Here is a 23,115-nt window from a genome sequence, read left to right on the forward strand (position 1 = left end):
CTACATAGTGAACTGAGGGTGCAGAATGGAGTAGCAGGCGTTTTGACTTTATGAGCACTTTATGAGAAGCACTTATGAGCAGCACCTCATCTTCTGTTTCTGAAGTCTCAGAGCAAGAAGGATATAAAAAGCTTCTCTCTTCCGCATGATCTTCACGTTCTGGCTGATGCTTTGGGGTGCACTCTATTTGCCTTGTAAATCAGTAAGAAAGGCATGTAGAAGCCCTTATTACAACTGTAACCTTGTTTATTTTGGGAAAAAAAAAAAAAAAAGAAATATAGATTACACTGGCGAAAGTTCCTAGTAAAAGCTCTTTTAGTTTACACTAGTGGCTGAACAAACACTGCAGTCAAACTAGTGCTTATTTCAGAAGGCACTAGAGAGCAAATGAAGTTGGAATCGCTGAATGGGTGACCACCCTCAGCTGGCCACTTTGCTGCTTTAGGACATTGCTGCCTCAGCAAAAAGGATGGCCAAACGGCCATTTTACTGGTTGGAGAACTATCGCACTCAACATATGAGTAAGAACCAAGAATTAATCTTGTTTTAAATTAGCATACTGGATTTGAAACAGCAGGAGCTCAGGAGTTGATTCATGAACAATAGTTTGGCTGCAAACAGCTAAAATTTTGGTCCTGACTATCTCACTGTGTTTGCTGTCATTGTTTCCTTTATGCTGGGTGACATATATAGCAAAACTGAATAAAACAGTATTGTTTTTGGTAAAAGCATGCAGCAGAGATTTTTCTCAAAGAAAGCAACCTCACAGTGGACCAAACTGCAAATCCCTGAGCAGTTAATCATAAGATTCACACTGATAAGTAATTCTTATGACATTGGCCATATTACTTATGCAAGTAGCCATTCACCAGTGTATTATTCTATCATTAGGAGACTTACTCTAATACAGCGATGGCTTTTTTCATGTGTGTTTGATCTATTCTAATGTTTTGTGTCAGCCCGTAGAAACAAAACCATGTTTTTCACTATGTGTTGAATGGTCGATGAGCATTTGGAAGATATAAAAATATTTACTGCAGCAAATATTGAATTAGTTTGTATAAAGTGCTTTGGAATACTTGCATAAAGTAAGAATTGTGTTAGCGTTTATAAGCCATACTGAAATATATCCAATGCAAAAGAAAAACTTATTGTTTGGGATTCTGGCATCCAGTTAAAAACCAGAGCACTTCGTAACTCATGAAAGGTTCTATGAAGCTAATGAAGCTATTTACATAAATGATTTGCAGGACTCCTTTCTGTGTCTTTATATACAGCTCATTCACAAACCTAGGAAAACTAGGGCTTAAGTAACAGATGAACGTGAATTATTCTCTTTTTTGATGCTTCTGTCTTCCGGTGGGCATGAAAAATCGCACTGCAGTCAGTAGGACTAGTAGCGAGGGCTGGGCTTCAGGCTTGCATCAAAATTTGCTTTTCTTAGCCACTAGAACATGACTAAATTGTCCCCCAGTTTCACTAGCCAAATCTGGATGTCAGCAAATGAACAGGAGACCTTGCTGAGAGATGGCTCATCTAGGAAGCAGCAAGATTGAAGAGAAATTTGGAAAATACCATACGATTTCACATATGTCTTTATGTAACTCTAAAACTAAGTTAATTTAACATAATATCAATGTCAAGCATCACTTAGGCAAGCTATGCTTTAAAATTGTCTCTGACTAGTTAGTTTGGGGGTCTGAAATACATCCATCTCACTAAAACCACATTGTTAGAACAAAGTAACAGATTTGCTGATGGAGTTCCTCTCCTTTTGTGATCTCCACGGTGACTCCATCATGGGAAAACATAGATTAATGTATGTTACTGTGAAAGCTGCAACAACGGATTTAGAAGACATTTATTTTTGTGGTAGGGTAATCTGAGTATCAACTTTAAAAAATTAAAGCTTATCTTATTTTACAGATTCTTTTTTAATGTTGGCATTGGTTAATGTGACACTCAAAAATAATTTTTCTGTCCTCATTGACTCCTTATACAGCAACAGTCCCCAGGCACTAGTCTGGCAGTAAATGGCTTCAATATTCTTGCTCTGATAGTAACTCCTGGTTCAGGACTTCACGAGATGTGAAGGAATAAACAGATGCACACTGACTATATTTAAACAGCAAAAAAAAGAGAAACAAAACAACTGAGTGAAATTGCTTTGAATATTGCCCAAACAAAGGCTGTAAAATCTCATCTGGAATTTATTTTGTTCTCAGGAAAAATCATTTATTGTACAGAAAAAATGACTGATTACCGAAGATGATGATCTGCTTCCATTCTTGAGGAGGAAATGTTTTAAGGCTTTTCTCATTATCATTAACTGAAATGTATTTTTCTTCCTGTTGTGCTAGAATGAAAGCAAAAATGCTCCACATGTCTTTCTTTGCAGAATTAGGGCTCTCTAACAGGCTGCTTCTTTAGTATTTGTTGCCATGGAGCTGCCTCTGCCTGTTGAATTCACCTGGGCGGGCTTGGGATGGCACACCGGGGTTGGTTCAGTCTGTCACTAACGTGTGTCTTCAGCGACCACAGAATTTCATAGAGGCTGTAAGGAAAAGCAAGTCCTGTTCAGATTTCCTATTAAGGGATTGTTTTAAGTAAAATTAAAGGTTCGGGTTTTTTCATCGGATGCTTTGTGAGAGCGTTGATGGCCTGACATTCCCCCCTCGGAAGAACAATGCTTCGTCACTATCGTTCTCTGCTGCCTTTTTCAGAAATATCCACTCAGGAAAGTCATCCAAGAGCGGGTCTGGACGTGTCTCCCCACGGCTTTCACCGGGAGCAGCAGCTCCTGCGCTACCCAGGAGGGGTAGTACGGCACTGCTTGATTTTTAACGTCCTGGGTGTCGCAGGCTTGGACACCAACGCATTAGCTGTTGGCTTTTAATAGATATGTCATTTTAAAAGCTGATCCTTTCCTATTATTTTTATCAGTGTAATTCTACCATGCAAAAAAAAAAAAAAAAAAAAAAGATATTATGTCTATTTCAAGCTATTTTTCCTACAAAATAGACCAGGGCAAAACTGAATGGAAATTTGTTTTCTTAGCATCTAATGATACAAGGAAACCATCCAAATTTGAGAAACATGCCATAGAAAGTACTCTAGAGTGTGTTTTAAAAGACATGGTTTCAAATTAACACTAAAGAACATACTTAGCTACAAAAAGCAGAGTAAATCTGCTTGACGCTCACCACAGTTTTCTTCTTTGCACATGACTGGGAACAAAATGTTGCTATTAGGCTTCTGGCATTTTTTTCTGCACAAGTCATATGGGATACCATTGCAATGTTACAATAAGAAACTGTCATCTCAGCACAGACTTGGTTCTTCGGTTTTCAAAGGACATAGCAAGGACAGTACCTTAATAAAATGTAGGGCAGCACAGAATCAGAGGAGAAGATGGTGAAGCCTTATGCACTGTTTCGTGTTTCCGCTTTTAGGTGGACAAATGTTTCTCTCAAAATTTCATTCTGGAAATAGATAAGATGGTTTTGACGGACGTTAATTGACTGTGGCTAATACAGAATTTACATCACGGTATTAACGTGACTGCTGATTTTCAGAATCATTTTTCCTATGAAACTTGAAGGCTGCTAAAGCTTTATTGAAAACTGCTTGCTTACAAAATGAGAACTTCAAATTTGGTAAAGACTGGGGGGCAGTTGGGTAAAAGAGGCTTAGTGGTAAGGGAGGAAGAGGAGGAACAAACAAAAGCTTGAAGACTTGTCTTTCCTCGCCCTCCTTTTGCTGCATAAACTGAAAGTACTTACCAAAAATTGTTTTTCAGAAACCAGATCGACGTTACTCTGCAGTAATGTTTTCAAAAACTGACGGTGGCCGCAGTTTGATGTTTATAGCTAAGCTGCTCTAAGGGCTGGGGTGCTGCCAGGAAGGAATTCCTGCAACCCTGCTCTAAGCTACGTATTCCCGCTGTCCCCCCCTTCCCCTTTCACCCTGGCAGTTGCTGCTCTTGGACTCCATGGTAAGATGGCTCATGGAGATAAAGCAGCAGAGAATTAACCCTATGGAAAGGTAATTGATTTCCTGCCACGTTTTGCTTCTAATTCTTGAATGGAGTCCCTCGTGCTGAGGGAAGCACAAGTGGTGTGCAGAGGAGGATCAGGTCAGCACGGCCAAGGCGAGGAGGGAGGGAAACAACTTCTAGAAAATGCTTGCCATTGACATCGACTTGGTGGTAACACGGAGCCGTGCCATCAGCGATCTGCGCTGCAGATCTGTGCACGGATCAGTTGGCAAAGAACCTGTAAACTCTTAGGCTTATTAACTCTGCCAACAGCCTTGGTAATGATGAGTTAACTGTCAACCATGTTGATGGTTTTACAATCCTGATACGGATTAGAGGTTGTCATTGTCTTCTCTTACACCATTTATTGTAAATGGAGTTTTGCTTCGGTGCCACAAATAAGTGATTATAGAGTGGAAAGAAAATAATGTCTTCCCTAAAGCAGAAAGGCCCAAGCTGAGCATGGGGCATAATGAAGGGCAGAGGAAAGGCCAGGCTCAAGGAGCTGAGAAGAGCTCGGATGCCATCCTTGGACACAGGCCGCACGGACTATTAAAAGCTGTCTCTCATGTCAGTAACTCACATGGGCTGAGCATATTTGTGGGTGAGAGTGCTATAAAGCCTTTTTGTGCTCTTGCGATTCAAGTATTTAATAATAAGAGAGCAATAAGGCTATAAATAGGAACACCATAGTTGGTAAGGACCGGGGATACAAAAGGAGATATGCGGTCTCAGCTAGGACGGGAGGGCAAAGAAAAAAGAAAGAAAATATCAACTGAAACCAGCAACTTGTGCAGAAGGGCTTAATCAAACATGAACTTTGTATACAACCCACGGACAACAAAATTGCCTCTCGCAAAGCGAGCAGCTTGCGAGCAGGAGCGTGCCTTTTTTGGTCACGTTTTGCAAAGGGCTGAAAATACGTGCTTAGTAGGTGTTGTGGCGTTTGCAAGTATTGCGAGCCTCCCCGCACATTAGGAGCATTTTTGCCAGTGTTTGTATCTTGCTCATATCTTCCATCATGTAGAAACCTTGCTCCTTCCATTCCTGTCCCCCTCCCGAATATATCATAAAAATATCAACCCAGGTTTTGCTGCGTGGCGCTAAATATCCTACAGAATAAGGCATAATAAACACGAGCTGTAAGAATGGATCAGTTCATTAAATCCAGGCAGACGGTGTTCTGCTCTGATACAGACTGATAATAGATTCATAAGTGAGCCTGTCTGGAGTGGTTTTGTTCAGACTTGTCGTGTGAAAGATAAAGTACAAAACCAAGAGGAATCTCTTTAGTTTGTTCTCGTGACAGCCAGCTTCCCGTTTATCACTGGAGAAGGAGATGGACTATGTCTGTTCCGAGATACTAAATCCAGGTAACTGAGTGAATTTTCACAATATTGAATTTCTAGCTACAGTGCATTTTAAGCAGGAGGCGGCACAGAGGAATAGATGGCCAGCACTTCTTTTTAACTGGTGTTCCTAAAGAAATTCGCTGGATCAGGCCTTCAAACATATGCTCAATTAGAAGCATTTTAGTAGTTTCACAAGAGTCATTGTAAGCTCACCAGCCTATATTTATGCAACATTTTAATGATCTCCCTTGGGCCTAAGTTATTGGCTTTTAGCTGCATTTACACAAATATCAGCCAACAACCTTAGCCCTATTTTTGCACATTCAGGTGACGGTTATAGACTAAATCAATCCTGTACTCACTGTACATGTGTGCAAAGCTTGGGACGCGGTGCTGACACCACACTCTTATATTGGTGGTGAAGGACAATTAAACATGCAAAGTAATACAGCACTTCTTGCTATAAAAGAACATCCAATCTCTCATACAACAAAAAGAAAAGATATTTTTTTGGCACCCAAATCAGGTTATCCTCTTTGTCAGCCTAAGGTTTTGAGGTTAGGGGTTTTTTTGTTTCTGGTATTTTGTTTTGTTTTGTTTTTTAAAAAAGCTTATATTTTCTTCTGGCCTTCTAACATTTGCATGTTTATAAAAATCCAAATAAGCATGCACAACACCTCTCCATTGCAGATAAAAGCGTAAAAAAAAAAGCAGCAGAGTGGTTTTCTGCTGAGAAGTGGTTAGGCGTAGCAGGTTGTTTTCCCCTTGAGAAAGAAGGAGCAATTTGGAATCTCTGCATATTGTTTTTACACGTTGACCCTTGTCCTGGAGCAGATGTGGCCAAAAACAGCACGCAGAGGGATGACTGCGTGTGTGTGTGTTCAGCTGAAGGATTTTCACTGCACATTTCAAGGTTAGAGAACTCTCTTCAGTTGCTAAACAAAAGGAGTGAAACAGACTAAGACACTTAAAATTGTTTTTCTAGGCTCATCTTCTAGCCTCTCATTACATCAAGGCAACTAATGATAATTGCTACTAAAGAACAGTTACGCAGAATATATTTTCTCAGGAAGAAAAACAAAATAAACTTACTAGAAATTTGGAGGTGATTAGTGTGTGGGGGGGTTTGTGGTGAGTTTCTTTTAAAGAAAACTGTACAACACAACTATTTATATTTAACTATTTTATTTTAGTTGGTGAGCTCCCTTTTGTTTATTTGTGCCTTAAAAACTTCTTTCCTGAGTCCCTGCTTTCTACAGCCCTTGTATGTGTGTATATAAACATGCAAAATCCTTACCTTTATCTTTTTAGAAAGGAAAGAAGACAAAGTAATCATAAAAGATACAAGACTCAGCAAACAAAAAATGAACTTCATTTCGTATATTCAAGCTCTAATTTATGAGGGAGTAGAAATACCCTTTCAACACAGCTACACAATTTATGGCTTTAGAAACTGTAATGCTTCCAAAATGTTCTCGACTACTTTTAAAGAAGAACGGTATACTTGAAAGAAAAAAAAAAAAGCTACGTTATTTATATACTCTTTACAAAGGGAAAATTCAGAGGGCAATCTGAAGGACCGCTGTTACATGATTAAATAACTTCCACTCCCTGCTCTGCATGAGGGAGAAGAGGCGAACTCTTGACAGATGCCCAAAAATTTACCAAGTAAATGTACTGAATCACGGTGGATCAAGGGCCTTTCACAGAGAACGGTCCGAAACGGAAGCATAAATGCTTCCAAAGCTATAACGGTGCTAGAAGTCAATCAAAGCCAACACCAACAACAACACTCCACTTAGCAATCATTAACAGGAATACTGTGTTTAGGTTATTTTTTAAATATTTATTTATGTATTATTCTTCCTCAATTATTATGACGGTCACAAAAAGCAATCCCATTAAAACAATCTAATTTGGAAGCGACAAAGAAATAACTACTTCAAGGCCTATGTTAGAAGGTGAAGTACACATTCCTCTCACCAAATCTGTACCGAGAAAATATCTTTTTGGTTACAGCCACTAAGAGAATATCTGGAAGCATTCCAGGCTCCGGCATCTTTATAGTTTCAAGATTATTCGGCATCTCTATTGAACAGTTTGAATGAAATGTAAGCATGTAAACAACATTCTTCTCACTTAAAATTAAGATTCTGTTTCACTATAGACAACAACTTGGACAAAATTCTAGAAATTATTTTTGAAGAATACTATGACAACTTTTTAAAGTAAAATGTGAAACTTCCCCGACAAGTGAAAGTTTTCAAGCTCCTTCAAACCTTGGAGCATTTCCACTTGCAGAGAAAGCCAATTCCTTCAGAAAAAATGGGTAGTTCCTGCAGGATATTTTCACTATTCGTATGAGAAAGTCTGCAGAAGCAAGCTAAGTCAGAGAGGAAATTTATTAGCTGTTTTGCAAAATGAGATAAATCAACCACACAACTGGTAGAAAGCTTGACAGTACTTCTTGACGTTGAACTGGCTTTTGTGCTGGATTTGGTTCGCTGTGACTATTATAATGCTCTTAGTATTGGTTGTGATTTTAACTATATGATATTAGGCCACTCAGAGTTTCTGTACTGATTTTTCACTGTTTACAATCAACTGATATGAGATTTCACAAACAACCACACAAGTTTCCCTCTTGTGCTGTGTGGAGCGCAGGTAGATGATGAATCCAAAGATTCCAAAGATGACAACAAGATGTAACAAGTCTCCGTCTACAAAATCTTCTCTGACTACAAGTATCAGTCCATTGTGTGCTTACATGGGCAGCGGGTTTAGTCTCTGTTGGGACAATCTGAAAGTTCGGTTTTGTTTCCAAGGAAGAATGACAGATCATCTCAGGGGTGGAAGGTGATTTTCCCGGGTCAGGTTTTGAACAGGTGTTTCAAAAGCCTCCCGTGGGGCACCTGATAACAGGACCGAAACTGTGCTAAATTGTATAAAACCAGAGAGCTGGCTGCATCTCACCTGCCGGCTAGGAATTACTCATCCCTTCTTGATGTGTGCACGGGAGCCTCCGAGAAGTACGGGAAGACACGGCAGCAAGACGACAGACCTGGAGAACTTTCTCTTTGGAAAGCGCAGGTTTGTTGGCTAAACCCGACCGTACCCCACGGCTTCGCCAGGGGCCGAGAGACGCGATGCCACACGGTGGGGGCCGAGCGGCACCGCGGGGCTGCCGGGGGGGGGTGCACTCCGCCTCCCCCCGCCCTCCCGGGCGCACCTGGGCTCCGGAAGGGAAGCGGCCGCCTCTCCCCCCGCTCCTGCCCCAGCCGCGCCCGGGAACGGCCGCTCCACGACCCACGGAGAGTTGCCTGACCGCCGGGAAGCCTCCTTCGCCAACAACTTACCGACGGGAGCGAGCCCCTCCCGGCCGCGGCCGACCTTGACCGAGCGGCGGGGAAAAGCCGGGCCTGACACCCCCCGCCCCAACTTTCTCCCTCGCCCCCCCGCCGCGGCCGCCCAGCCCGCCGCCCCCTCTCGGCGGGGAGGCCGGCGCCGCCTCCCCGCCGCCCCCCCGCCCGCGCCCGCCGCCCGGTAGCTGCCGGGAGGGAGATGCTCGTTGTCACTTTCCCTCTTCCCCCACGCACCGCCCCCTGCCCTCCCCCCGCGCCCGCCGGCGGCGGCGGTGCCCCGTCCCCCGGTGCCGCGCTGCGCGCTCCCCGCCGGCAGCAGCCAGGGCAGGGCCGCGCCGCCGCCCGCCTCCGCCCGCCCGCCGCCTCCCCCGGCATGGCCGGGCGCTGAGGAGGGGGGGGGCTCCGCCGCCCCGGCTCCGCTCGGCTCGGCTCGGCACGGCTCTGCCCCAGCGAGGGGCTCGGCGCCCGGCCGCCCGCACTCCCCCGCCAATGGTCCAGAGCGACATGTCCAAATCGCCTCCCAGCCCGGCGCAGGAGGTGCAGATGGAGCTGCTGGACAACCCCCTGCCCGCGGCGGCGGCAGCGCAGGTACGGCGGGGGCGGCCGGGCTCGGCCGGCGGCTGGGGCTGCGGCGGGGAGCGGGGCGGGGGGCGGCGGGGCCGGGCCGGGCTCGGGGGGGCTCGCCCTGATGCAGCGGGGAGGGCAGCGGCGGGGCTGCCGGAGCTCCCCGTCCTTCAACTTCGTCTCCCCGCCGTCAGAAAAGTTTGGCGGCTCCCCGAAGACGCCCGAACCCCCCGTGCTCCCCCTTACCCACAAATGCCGTGTAATTAAGATGCATAATGGGATGCTCTGTGCCATAGAAGCTTTATAAATCAAAGGAACCTTGCGGTTAGCTGGAAGGTGGATATATAAGAATACGTTGCTATTAAGGTGCTTTTCCGTGTGTGTCTTACTCACAGGTTATGGCTATTTTTCCCTGCTCCGGTAACCTGTTGTATCTGTACCTGATGCTTACCGCGCGCTGCAGAAACCTTCCTCATCCCTTAACGCCGGCTGGTAGCAGGCTGGGTTGATGGGGGAAGGCGATTCACGCTGGTTGTTGAGCAAGATTTTTGGGGAGGCTGAAGGTGTTGAGCACGCCGCAGATTGAAGCCGCTCGATTACTGGGCGGGAGGTGGCTGTACCGTCACCTCTGAAATTTTAACAACTCGGTCCATGTGCGCTGCGTTCAGGTGGATGGGTGAACAGAGGGAGATGGGGTATGGACGTTCGCACGCTTGGTAAAGACTCTGTATTTTGAAAGGTGTTTCCTGTTTAATATATGAATGTTGCATAATATCTTCGAGTTTGCAATAGTTGGCTACAAAGACTTACGGTGCTATTTTTAAACCCAGTAAAAGGGTGGTAAAATCCGATTGCGTGTGTTTTAAATTACAAACATGCTTGCTCTTGTTAGGACAGAGGTTTTTTTTTCCTTTTGGGGTGGCAGTTTTTATTGCTTCTGCCAAAGCAATATCTGATGCTTTATTTTCTTCGAGAAGGTGGTCCAGTTTCATCACAGAAGTGCTCGATTACCGGAGGAAAGTGCTGTCAGTCTGTCAAAAGACTTGCTAATTGATCTTTACTTACTGGGGACCAGTGACAGCAGAACAAAATCCAGGCACTGAAACAGAGACTAGGTTAAGCTAAAAAAGAAAAAGTGTCTCTCTGGATGTGAATTTGACTGCAGCCTCCAAGTGCAGAACAGACATAGGGCCATATGCTTTGCCAGCTTCTCCAGAAGCAGTGGCAAGGGAACTAATTTCTGACCTACAAATCCCTCCTTTTTTATATCTTTTCAGCCCTAAGCACAGAATCGGCGACTGTCAAATCATATGGTCCCTCTCTGCTGTGGACAAATGTCAAATCCTGATCATAAAATTGCTTCGCACCCCTCCTTTTAACTAGGCATAAAGAACCTCTGTTCAGAGAGGAAGGATAGTTTGCTAGCACTCATATTATTTATGTTTCAGGTGAAGTACTTATATTCTGTTTTATAGAATTGGTTTCTGGACACTCACAGCCAAAAAGGTCCATTCTTTAAGAAAATGCGGCTTCTTAGTTCAGGCACTATTTTCCAGTTTTCAGAACCAAAGCCATTAGGCAAAACAAGAATCATATTTTCTCCATATATACATATTCCAGTTGTACATAAACCTTTGGTGTAGAGGAAATAAGATTATGGAAGCAAAAGAGCCCTTTGTCTGAATAATAATGGTAGTTAATTCCTTAGCATGCACTGCATTGAGAGACAATTATTCTGATTTGAATTTTTGCTCCATTAGCATGATTTCCAAAAAATCAATATTGTAAGATCTTGCTGCTTTAGAGCATACTCACAGTGAGAAGGAGAGGCTTAATGGGAACATGTGAATCATCAAGTAGATTGCCTACAGGTACTTCAGTTATGCCCACCGCTATCTTTTTCACTAAGGTACTTGAGTATCAATCCTACAAACATTTCATGCCAAGTAATGCGTCAGGAAAAAAACCAACCACCCAACATTCGAGCTTATGGAGTGATATCATTCCTAAAAGTATTCGCTCTGAAGTGCTACTTATGGGAATTATGATTTAGCAAAATATAATTGAAGAGTCTTTATAGAGTTGTAACAAGCCTCAAAATCTCTCTTATCCAAGAATTTTACTTTTGCAAAGCTGAGGATTTCTCTTAACCTGGCCGTACATCATGGTTGATATCTTGGATAGCGTCTGTCCATCGATTTTGGCCAAACTTGTCACCACTTGGCAGAGGAGTGAAAGTAGTTAACAGTCTGGAAGTAATTACTCTTAAAAGGTAGTTAAATATGTGAAATATTCCTAGATAGCCTCCATTTCTTATTTTCATAATGAATTTTCCTAACGAGATCAGCAAACAAAATAAAATCCCTTTAGGGGTTGATCATGTACTCTCCCTGGGAAGTTCTTTGCAATGGGGACAAGGTATCGGTGTGCTATTCTGTATTACCTAAAATTCTGTGTCTTTTAGGTACACAGTACTGTAAAAGCATAGTTCTAGGTACTCGCTGTGATCCTAGTCCAGGTGGGGTTGTGGTATAGTTTCAGATGTCCAGCTTTATCCCCAGGAATGCACATGCTAACAGTTACACTGTGGAGTTATTCACAACATCCAGGTATGTGTCAGTGCAAAGTGGTAGTTTTAGCTGTGGCCCTTTTGTAATGAGATCAGCATTTGATTTTCTGAAATCGTAAAACAAGCAAACTCTGTTCAAGTGCATCAGAGTTTGATGATCAGTATCTGTTTCTTAAAAAAAAAAAATAAAAAATCAACTCCAGTCCTCTTTTTAATTCTTTATTTCAAGAACCTCTTAATTCTAGGGAGCTGAATTAGTACAATATTCAGTTTAATCAGTTTAATTAACTCAGATGCTATGCTGATTTGTTTATATTATAGCATAGCATCTTAATGCCTTTCATGGTAACTCTCGGCCTCTCTTCTCTTTTCCCTCCCTCCCATGTAATTTTTTTTCTGATCCTACTTCAAAGTCCCTCAGTCTCCAGAAATCATTAGATTCGATTTCTATTGCTATTTTCTCATCATAAAGCTTCCTGTGTTGTGTCACAGGAACAGCCATAGCAAATCAGATCAGTGAATTATCCGAGATGTTTCAAAGAAAATATAATGAAACCCTGTATCAAGCAACTACAGACTACCTTGTGGAGGGAGAAGGTATCTTACCCTGGATGAATTCTTCCCTATTCCCCATTATTATTTCCCTCCTGTTCTTGCCGCCTTATGCATCATCTGTCAGTGCAGGTCCTAACAACCTGCCACGTTTTAAATGAAAACAGTTCTCTTCTTGATTGTTTTCTTCAGCTGCTTCACTTGCATTTAGATTTCCTCCGTGCCCTGGTGCTGCTACGTGCTTCCCCCCTTCCGAGTCTAAAGGCTTCATCACCTCGGGAGCGCTTGGCTCCAACTGGTTCTGTTGCATTGCTGAAGGTAAACTGCAGGCATGGGGTTAGGGACAGTTTTCGTTCAGTTTTCCTTCCGCATTGACTGTGATTGATGTTAACGTGAATTTTAGAGTAACGTGCATGTGGTGACTCCGGAATATCAGCTTAGTTATTTGGCCCTAGCCAAGGACTGTTGTCCTTCCTGGATCTCCATCTATCTGTCCAGTTGCATAGCACCGTCCCCTCACTGCCTGTCTTGTGGTAACGAGGAATGGCAAGAATAGCCAGAGATTTATTCTCAGCAGATTAATCACACTGCCCTCTGCTGCTGTCTTTCAGCTGAGCTGATTTATCACAATTCATACCGTGTTTACCTGTTGTTCAGATAAACGTTTTGCAACAGCGTATTTCCCAGTACTGCAAGAATACTTCATAAGCAATAAACAAACAAAATTTATATCCCTTTGCTTACTTAAATAATAGCAATCACTATTCACTATAGAGGCACGGAAGGTTTTACTCTGCTGGCAGCATCCCTAGGAGCCAGATCCAATGTGTCAGCAGCTCAATGGAGTATATACAAATGAAGAAGAGATGAAATCAAACTCCATTCATTGGACTTTCTCATGGTCCTCAGCAAGAGGTAGTATTTTCACTCCTGGTGCAGTAACCTCCTTTCAGTGTTGTACTCGTTACTGACAAAAATAAATTTTAATAGTCCTTCACTAGAGAAAGCCCTCCCAGTTTCAGCTGTTACTTTTTTGGTTCTTCGCTGCTCTTTGTCTTCGGGTTGATTTTTCATTGTCCTGAACTCTATCAGTAATAGGTGACCTTGCATGCTGATCTCATCCAGAGACGTTTATTTTCCACTTGGGTATTACACATCATCAGCATATATGGTCTGTAATGATCATATTTTATATTTTCCTACAGTGTAAAAGCCCTCTGAAACAATTCAGCAGTTTCAGTCCTAACTTATTTGAGTATCTGGTAACCGTCTTCTAGAGACAATCTCTGGTTTTGTCTTGTTTTGTCTCTAGGTTTATAATTACTAATTGTTACAGATGAAAAGTTCCTGTACTCTTCCAAGGATGACTTATCTGGAGTCTCAGTTGCTTTTCTTCTGCTTCTTTTACTCAGTTCTTTTCTGTGCTGGGATAGAAGAGATTCAAAATCACACAAACCAACCAAAATCAGCCTTCCTGCCCTCAGTCTCTGTTGGCAGGGCAGCAGACCCTTAGCAGAGGGAAGCTTCCCCATGGTTGGGTGTAGCCCCCTGTAAATATCTTTCTGGCATAGAGTCAGATTTCTTTTTCTGTTTGCTTCTGTACGAGGAATAGAGAAATCCATGGAGAGCAGGTGGGGAGGAGCAGGCACGTGGCCTGCAACTGTAGCTGCCAATCTTAAAGGGCTGCAGGAAGCACAGTGGGGTTTGGGCAGGAGCTTCAACACCTACTGCTGTTGCGTGCTCCTGTTGTGCTGAGTTGTGGGCAGACATCTTCATCGCTGGTGTTACAGGGAGATGTGCAGCAGATTTGCACCGAGGTGGGTTCCCAAGGCACTGGGGAGGAGGAGAGCAGGCCAAGTCCCCTACTTCTTGTCTGGCAGGTGGAAACTGCCAGGTGACCTGGTCTGAGGCCGGGGCGAGAGCACTGGGATGTGGTTTAGAAGTGTAGGAACTGGTGAGAATTAGGCTATTTCTAGCTGCAGTACTGGCAAGGCTTTATCGCAGGCCAGCAGAAAAGAGCATCAACGATTTAACCCTGTTGCACATTTCTCAGCAGAAATGGGTTTTCTTTTTTTTATGGAGGAAAATGGAGCATGTGCCAAATACAGTTTTGGATAATTTGGATTACCTGTGCAAGTTTGGATAGATAAATTACTGTGGTTTTTTTTTAGTTTGTTTAGATGGATTTTTTTTTTTTGGTGTAGGTGGAATATTTTATAAAAGGACTGCGGAATGAACTTAGCAGACTCATCATTGTAGCCTGTGTGAACTCGATGACTGTATATGGAGATCCTCACTTTGACAGGATTCCTAAAGGGAAGTCTTGTCTTTTCTGAATTGTGTCCTGATAGCAAATGATGTTTGTTTGGAGAATCCCATAACCTTGGGCTTCTTCTCTAGTATGGGGACTCTTTCTGTAGTTGACCCTTTATATTCAAAGATGCTCAATTTATGTTCCTGTGCAACCTGCTCTAGATGAGCCTGCTCTGGCAGGGGGATTGGACTAGAAGATCTCCAGAGGTCCCTTCCAACCCTACCGTTCTGTGATTCTGTGAGTGTAGGTAGGTGTGGGGGTTTACAGTTACGCAGCCCATGCTGAAGGCTACACCACCCGGTAGCAGGAGCTGATTGTTTCTGAGTGGTGTCAAGCCTGGCCATTGACCAGGGAGGGCTCAGGTGGTCTGACCTACAGGAACATTCTGCGGCCTTGTTGTGAGGAATTGATTCAAGTGGCAGTTACTTGTTTTTCCAAGAGGTGGACGGAGCTGGATGTGCATGTTCTGCACTGTCCTGGCATGCTATTTGTTGCCTGGGACATTGGCGCTTTTAAAAAGCTTTTAAAGCTTTTGCATGGGAAGGGAAAATGCTTAGTGCACTCATCTTCATTTCTGACTTTTCTAGCAATTCTGTAATTCTTCGGAGGGTCGCTCATTTCCTTTACCTTTAGGTATTCTTTTGATCCTTGTCATTTTTTCATCTGAATGGTGAAGCCTCATTACAGCTCTGAATTTTTACTTTCTTTTTCGAGACCTGACTCCGCATCAGTGGCTCTGCTGCCTAAATCTTCTACACCTTTCCTTTATTCTTTGAATAGACCAGTAGGATAGTTTTTAAGGGTTTATGCTTGCCACTAACCACAGTATTAGTCTCAATGACTGGTGCTATTTTAACCATTATAATTAGTAAAGATTCAGACTTAACCCTGTGTATGCTGCTTTTCTGTGCTTTGATGTAAACTACCATTGGAGTGGTTACTGGTGAAGGGCATTTTAAGTCTTTTACTGAAGATCAGTTCCCTGGTTGCAGGTAGTTGGTCATTTTAAATGTTTTATATTCCCTCTTCCAGATGATAGTATTATGCCTACAGGGATAAACCCTGCCTTCTGCTTGTCGTGTGTGTTAGAGGATTAAATCTTACGGGTGCATGCTTTTCATGTGTTGAGGCAGAACCTCATTAAAATTAAAGGGTTTTACTGAGCAACATTGATCTCATGTGTTTGCAATAATGCGTAATTGTATATGAAACTGTTAATTATCAGGAAACTGCTATGCATGCCTCTAACTCTTCATATGATTCCCATATTTTATTTGATGGGCTGAATAAAGGTTGCACAATGTACTTTCATGTCAGAGTTGGAAGGCAGAGTCTTTCTTTGCTTTATTAAGACTTTGTTGATGAAATATTTTTTTACGAGATTACTTTGGTAGGGCTTTCTTGGGGTTTTTTTAAGGTTTCACATTGTCTGCCAGGTATTTTAAGAAGCTGTAGACCATAAGTGCGTGTGTTGTGTTTCTCGTCTCTGGCAACTCAGCCAATTTTAAAAGAACTTCACACATCTGACTAATAAACCAAGCAACAGTTTTGATCTTGTAAACACATGTATACATAACTTTGTGTTAGATGTTCTGCTGAAATCCAGTGAGAATGTTCTTGTCAGCAAACTTTTTTATATAAACAGGCTTGTTTGCGGTGCCGGAGTCGGTTCTATTAAAATTAACTGGGGCAAGTGATGGTACAGCATAGGCAGCCAGTTATGCTGGGTTTCAAGGTTGTTACCATTGGGCACTGTATGCTGGGGTGCAGAGACTTGTGGCCCCCTATGGTGGTTCTGTTAGGTCGAGCTACTGTATAGATTGAGAAAGACTGCCCCATGTAGCTGCTTTTACTGGCCAGTGTCCGCACATTGTGATTCAGCCCTTTATTTTTAGCTACCTAATTGCAGCCAACTGCTGCACAGAACACAGATAAGGCAGCTAATTTTAATATGAAAATCACAGTAACATATTGAGTTCATTGTGAAAAAAAATTTCTTTTTTGTTTTCCAGAACGGAAAGTAACTGGTAGACTTATTTTTTATTCTTTTTTTGGTACAAAGGTCTTGTTCTTGCATGAAGCTCTTACGGAAAAAAAGAAAAAACACTCAAAGAAGCAAAACATTATGAATGTGACAGGATGAGTATTCATGATTCTCCATATGATAGAGATACTTAACCATTTTTAAAAATATGTAAGAATCTGTTTTGTTTATGGAAGACTTATCTCATTTTTAGAAGAAAGTTTCAGACATTTCTGACTGTGGGAATAAACTTGAAAGGCCTGGGAGACAAATGTAATCCCAGATTAGCATCCTTTAAAATAATGAGAAGAGTCATCAAATCCCACTTTTCCCACATGCCGAAATTGTCCCCCTTTCCTCTGATTCAGAGTTGGTCTATGCACAGAAGCAGCTGTAAAACTGACCTCCCCTACGCTGTGTAGCCATGGCCTGCCATCACGTTAACTGGTTTTTTTTGTGTTCAAAGTTAGTATTTAGCTTGTGCTCCTGAATAGTTTTCACTTGTATATAATACTAGAACAAAAATGTGCATGCTGCTATGCACCAAAAAAAAAGCCAACCCAAAACCCTGAAAAATCAAGTTTCAGTTTGAGCTGGATTTGCCATTTGGTGTTACCCAAAATAAATGCTTTTAGGTGTTGCTATGCAGGTAGAGACGCGTGCGTTTTATCTGTGCTTGTAATGTCTTTTTATTCTGCTCGTTTGTTTTATCCTCATCACTCTAGACACAGTCCCTCTTCTGCCTTTGTAGTATTTTTTTGTGTTATAAAACTGAATGCTGTGATTCTGTAAATAAAATAAATATTGTAGAAACTGGGTACAAATGCAAAAATATAACTGTGAAGAGTATGTGTACATTTTTTCTAGTATCTCCTTGGGGGGATTACAAAATACTATTCAGTACATTATTTATGAAATTGCCTAGATAGTGTAGTCTTTATGTAGATGCTTTATATTCTTGAGCTGCTATGTGAATGTTATGAATTCTTTATTTTTATAAGTATATTTCCATATTCTTCCACAAAAATTGGAGAAAAGAGCGTCAGGATGTTGGCGGGTAGCTACAGTCAGTTACCTCAGTGAGAACTATTTTTAAGAGGTAAACTTGATTTAAAGATGTTATTTGAAGACTACTTCTTATGCATTTCATATACCTTAATATTGTATTCTATTAGGTGGAATATTATATTGTATTGGGTGGAAAAAGATGGTTCTCATAGAACTGTCTATTCTAACAGCACCTGGAAAATGTTTTGAATAATTTGCTGGTAACAGTGGTTCCAATCTACTTTTTATTCTTATAGCTCTATCACACCTTTCTGTTATCAAAAAGTTCTTCTATTATCAAATATCCCTTTTAGAAAAGCAGCCATATAAAGTCCTTCCTCATTCAGTTTTCATTGTACATTTTGTGACATACTTGGTTACGGTTCTAGTCTCATCAGAATGTCGTATTTTCATCCCCAGAGCGTGTAGCATGCTGATTTTTATGCAGTTCTGCCCCAACCAATGTGTGTAGTATTGGTTCACTTGCTTTTCAGAAACTTATTACACGGCCTTTTTACAATTTTGGAAAAATCACATGAATTTGGCAAAATCTCTTTCCCATAAATCTATATTTTGGGGGAAAAATCATTGCTTTTCTTGTGACTCAATGTTAGTTGAGTGACATAACAGATATTAAATTATTTTTGCTGAGAATCAGTGTCAGGCTGAGAGATCTATTGTTACTCGAGTCATTCTTTTGAAAAGATTGGTATAATATTAGATTTTAACCAGTGCTCTCAGCTTCCCCAGAGTCAACGCTAATGGTCCAGACATACCCTGAGACTGTTCTCCTGCATCTCGTGGGGGCAAGTTACCTGGATTTGTCAATTTGACAAACGATCTGAAGTTAGCAGCGGTTATACGTCGTTGTCCTCAGTTACTCTTAGATTGCAAAATATTCGATCGTATTTACCATATGTGTTACTGCTAAGAGCTGCGGCTCAGATCTTGAACTCATGATTTTAAAAATCTGCCGGTATGAGATTTTAAGTGTGCCTCCGAGCTAGCGCTGGAGCCTGCCCTTCCCTACCACGAGGGACGACGGGACGGAGCCCCAGAGCCCAGCGTGAGGCTCTGGAGTTTGCCCAAGCCCAGAGAAGGGCCCGCTTTATGCACCCCAGCAGAGTTTTATACCAGGTTTTGTGCCAGGGCCGGGCTGTCAGGAGTGCTGTGCTGTAACACGTGCACAGCCACGTTCTCCAGTAAGCCGATCATAATTTCCTCATCGTGTCTAAACCCAGGACCGACAGCGGCTTGGGGCCAAAAACAACAGCAGGATGCGGATGCATGGACTTGGAATTCTAGGAAATAATAGTGGATAAATCGTTTAATTTATTAGTGTAATGTTTTGAGATACCAGCACACTAGGACCTTCTTATCAAGAGGGTTTTTTGTTTGTTCGTTTTGTATATTTTAAGGGGAACAATGAGATTTCTGTAAAGGAATTTTTATTCTTGGGAGAAGGACTGTGAGTATAGTATGGGGGAGGATATGAAATTTCTCTCTGAAAACTTAGCATGTAGGTGATGGAGGCTTATGTTTGGTTTTTTGTGTCTTTTTTTTTTTTTTCCCCCACCCGTGAGTTATTGTGGAACTCGAAAGTTGAGTGCCGAATACAAAATGAGAGCTTAGATTGGGAATAGGCCAAGGCAGACCTTGAAAGTGAAGACAAAGACCCTGTTTATTTCAGGGAACTGTGGGAGGTATTTAAAGACAGGAGACGTGATCCAGAGAGATGGATTAGTAAAATGACCTTTACAGCAGCAGGATGAGTGAGGAAAAAAATAATTGCGTTTATCAATGTCAAGGAAAATAATGTTTGAAGTAGTCAAGACATGATTTTGATGTAAGTTTAGATGAATTTAAGCAATGTGACTAGATAGGAAGGGCTGTCTCTTAATGTGGTTGTGCAGAAGAAATCTGTCAGATTCTGCTGTACCTGGGAGGAACGCTTTGTGAAGGGTCTGAGGTGGTGCCATGGCACGATGTACAGTCACCACAAAATTAAGTGGTTGCAAATAGCATCGTTTTAAGCTCTCATGTTTTTTGATACTTGTTTTATGATATTTATTGATGGTCTGTATTTATCACATAGAACAAATAGCTTTTTTCGGGGGGTTGGGCCATTTGCTGTGTTTCTAAACCGTAATTTAATAATTGTTTCGTCAGCCAACACTTGCTTTCACCTGATGTCTTTTTGATTTCCTAATACATAAAAATGATGCCTTGCCTTTTAGTTGTATATTATCCCTTTTCCGGTTACATATTTAGTGCTCTTTTTATTGTTATATTCCTTTTCCTTACTTCAACATTATTTTTTTTTTTAAATATTATTATAAATTCTTCCTCAGTTGTAAGATGGTATCTGAACCAACAAGTTGTTGGTTACTTCTTGCTGTTCAGTGTTCCCTCAGCTGCCTTAGCTCATAGCTGTGATGTACGGGAAACTGCTCCAGTATCTCCTTTCCTAGCTTGTTTATTTAAACTAGCTGCAAAACAAACTGTACTTTTTAATCATTGTGACTTGCATGAATAATACTACAACTACACAAGTCTATAAATGCTTCTCCAAACCTGAATGTGGAAAAAAAAAAACAAAAACAAAACCCAAAACATTCAGGGCTTAATTGGCCAGGCCTCGTTGTGTTGGTGAGGACTTGTGCACGTAGTCCCATCAGTTACTTACTGAATATGTGCTTATTAATTGGCACGAAGCTGATCATCTGAATCCCTGCTCGCCTAGGAGACATTGGTGATGCTTGCACTGAAAGCTTGTTGTGCAACACAAACTAACGCTGTTCCTCTGATTTTTTTTTTTTTTTTTTTTTTTACAGTCTTACGGTAAAGGGGCAAGAAGAAAAAACCGATTTAAAGGATCAGATGGGAGTACATCTTCTGACACTACCTCTAACAGTTTTGTACGTCAGGTATGTGGTTTTCACCTTTTAAAAGGCTGGATGACTTGCTGATGTTAATGTTCAAGTAATTTTTTTGAGGGGTAGATTGTCAAATCAGAGTGATACTGTAGACTGAGAAACAGCAGAAGCCTCTCTCTGCTGGCACAATGAAAAATATTTGGTTGCTATTGTTTTGATCTTGGCAGAAAAATACCTTTTCATTTCTTATTCCTTTCCACGTGTAGTAGTTTGCATTATTTTTCTTCCTCTAATGCTGTCAGGTGATTAAATCTGGAGGAGGAGGTGGAGTCTGATGAAAGCGCCTAAAGTGGCAACATTTGGGAGAAAGCATCAAAACCCTACCAATTGTTGGGGTTTTCCTGCCTAAAATAGTGCTCTGCGAGGCAGTGTTAACTTAGATGCTTTCCACCTACATCCCAGTGTTATTTTAAAGCACGGGTTGGAGGGGAAATCCCTGGCAGCATTTGTCCCCGTTGAGCTGATGCTGAAAAGCCGGTAGAGGATGGAGCGGTGCTGCAGGCTCCCATGACCTGTGCCTACGTGTCTCTCTCAAAGGGGGAGACCCAAGTGGATCCAAGACTTGTGTGGGTGCTTGGAGAACAGCTCAATCTCGCCAACAGAGGTAACAAAAAATTGAGGGAATGGTATCCAGAGCCCGGTGTGGTCTTTGGCTGCAGAACGGTGCTACTGAAGCTGTGCTTTTGTGGAAGGAGTGTGTGTTTTGATGTGCTTCTGGTGGACAACAACCTGGAGAGCATGAAGGGTGCCCAGAGCATCACAATATCTGCACCTGTGCAGAGCCTGAAATACAGTTCTTCATGGCTTGCTGATTTAAGCTGTGGTTTTGCAAATGCAGACTTTGCCATCTTTTTTGGAGGGGTTTTGCAATTTGGGAGGTTTCATTGCAGAGTTTTTGGCTTTGCCGTAAGCAGGCACCAGAACTCCTGTTCTACCTGCTTGTCTTGCATGTTCTTCCATCTCAGAACATTTAATGGCACCACTGTTGTTGCATTGGTTGTATCGGTACACATCTTCTGTTTGCAAAGTTCTACTTTGTCCTGCCGTGATCATGTTTGCAGGTTTTTGTGATAGGCTGTGGATTTGATAAAGTCAGGTCCCTATTACATTTCAGTGAACATAGGCACGAAATATTCATTGATCGTGGGAGTTTTTCCAGTGGCAGTAAACAATATGAAGGTGGAAACCCTGGATCAAAACATTCCTTATTTGTGACATTTTGTGAAAAAAAAGCAGTCCAAGTAGTGTTTGGGAGCAGCAACGGGATCTCCCAGTTCTGAGCAATCTTTGTAAGGAAATCTGTGTTGCTGTTTTCCTTAGCTCCTCGTGGATGCCGAATTAAGTCTGGAACATTTTTAGCAGAGTGTGAGTGTTTATTTTACACTGACTGCACACGGTTCTTTGCCTTTCTTGTTTACCTAAATGAAGTCTGAAGTTGGTCTCAAGTATCTCTTCTTGCTGGCAGGAGGGGGAGCAGGGCAAAGAGGATGTAACACAAGGAGGTGGATCATCAATCTACACGTAGATGTTGAGGTGGACTCCTGCAGTCAGTGGAGAGCCGGTTTGCTCTACAGACTGTGGGGCGTGATTTATCAAATCTTCAAAACAGACATGAAACAGAGTTGGTGAGCCACAGTCTAAAAGTGTCTTTATCTTTCCCAGGGCTGTAAAGGGACCATAGAGCGTGACTGCCTCAAGTGTAGATTTTTAGAGAAGATATTTATATGTTTCCCTGAATTAATCCAAATTTAGTAATTATGCAAGTGGTTATAATACAAATGACTGAAAGGTAAAAAAGGCTTCTGCAAAAACCCCGAGATGGAGTAGATTGCTGAAGCAAAACTGATTTTTGAAATGGCATTGCCACTGAAGATAATAAAGGGATGTTAATGGATAAATATGTTATGTGACATTGTCCAAAATAAATTTGAAAAAATAAAATCATCACAAAACATTCCTAGTAAGTAATGTACAGGCAGAGCTGTTTGTATTGTAGCAGATGTATGAGAGAAGCGTCTCTTCACAGTTGCTGTTGAGAGGTTTATTTCAGAGCTTGGATGGCATCTTCAACAGGCTTTCCTGCTCTGATTCTCCTCCTGGGACAGCTTGGTTTTCTCCTGCACTGGGGAAGAATTGCCACCAGCGTGACCAGGGCACCCAGTGCCCCGGGTATTAAACAGAATGAGTGCAGTTGCTTTCTGCTGGCTGTGCTGCTGTCCCCTTCGCAGAAACTACCTCGGTGCTGCCTGTCTCCATCTTTCTCGGAGGTTATTTTACATGGTATAAACGAACAGAAATATTTTGCCAGAACCATTCATTTGCAGGAGAAAAAGTGACTCCAAGAATTTGGTGTTTCTCCT

At 42.1% G+C, this 23,115-nt stretch overlaps 1 protein-coding gene across 2 annotated transcripts in view; it reads left to right on the top strand.

Annotated features, from left to right (window-relative positions):
* Nucleotides 1–9,119: 9,119 nt before the first annotated feature.
* The window catches only part of CACNB2 (calcium voltage-gated channel auxiliary subunit beta 2), a 258,923-nt gene continuing 244,927 nt past the window's right edge, over nt 9,120–23,115 (top strand). For both annotated transcript variants that reach the window (XM_054193186.1, XM_054193190.1), the window contains exons 1-2: nt 9,120–9,338; nt 20,654–20,746. In XM_054193186.1, the coding sequence (XP_054049161.1) occupies nt 9,240–9,338; nt 20,654–20,746 (192 nt within the window). In that variant the 5' untranslated portion in view covers nt 9,120–9,239. The remainder of the gene's footprint in view (nt 9,339–20,653; nt 20,747–23,115) is intronic.

This window comes from Rissa tridactyla, chromosome 2, assembly GCF_028500815.1.
Source record: "Rissa tridactyla isolate bRisTri1 chromosome 2, bRisTri1.patW.cur.20221130, whole genome shotgun sequence".
NCBI lineage: Eukaryota > Metazoa > Chordata > Aves > Charadriiformes > Laridae > Rissa > Rissa tridactyla.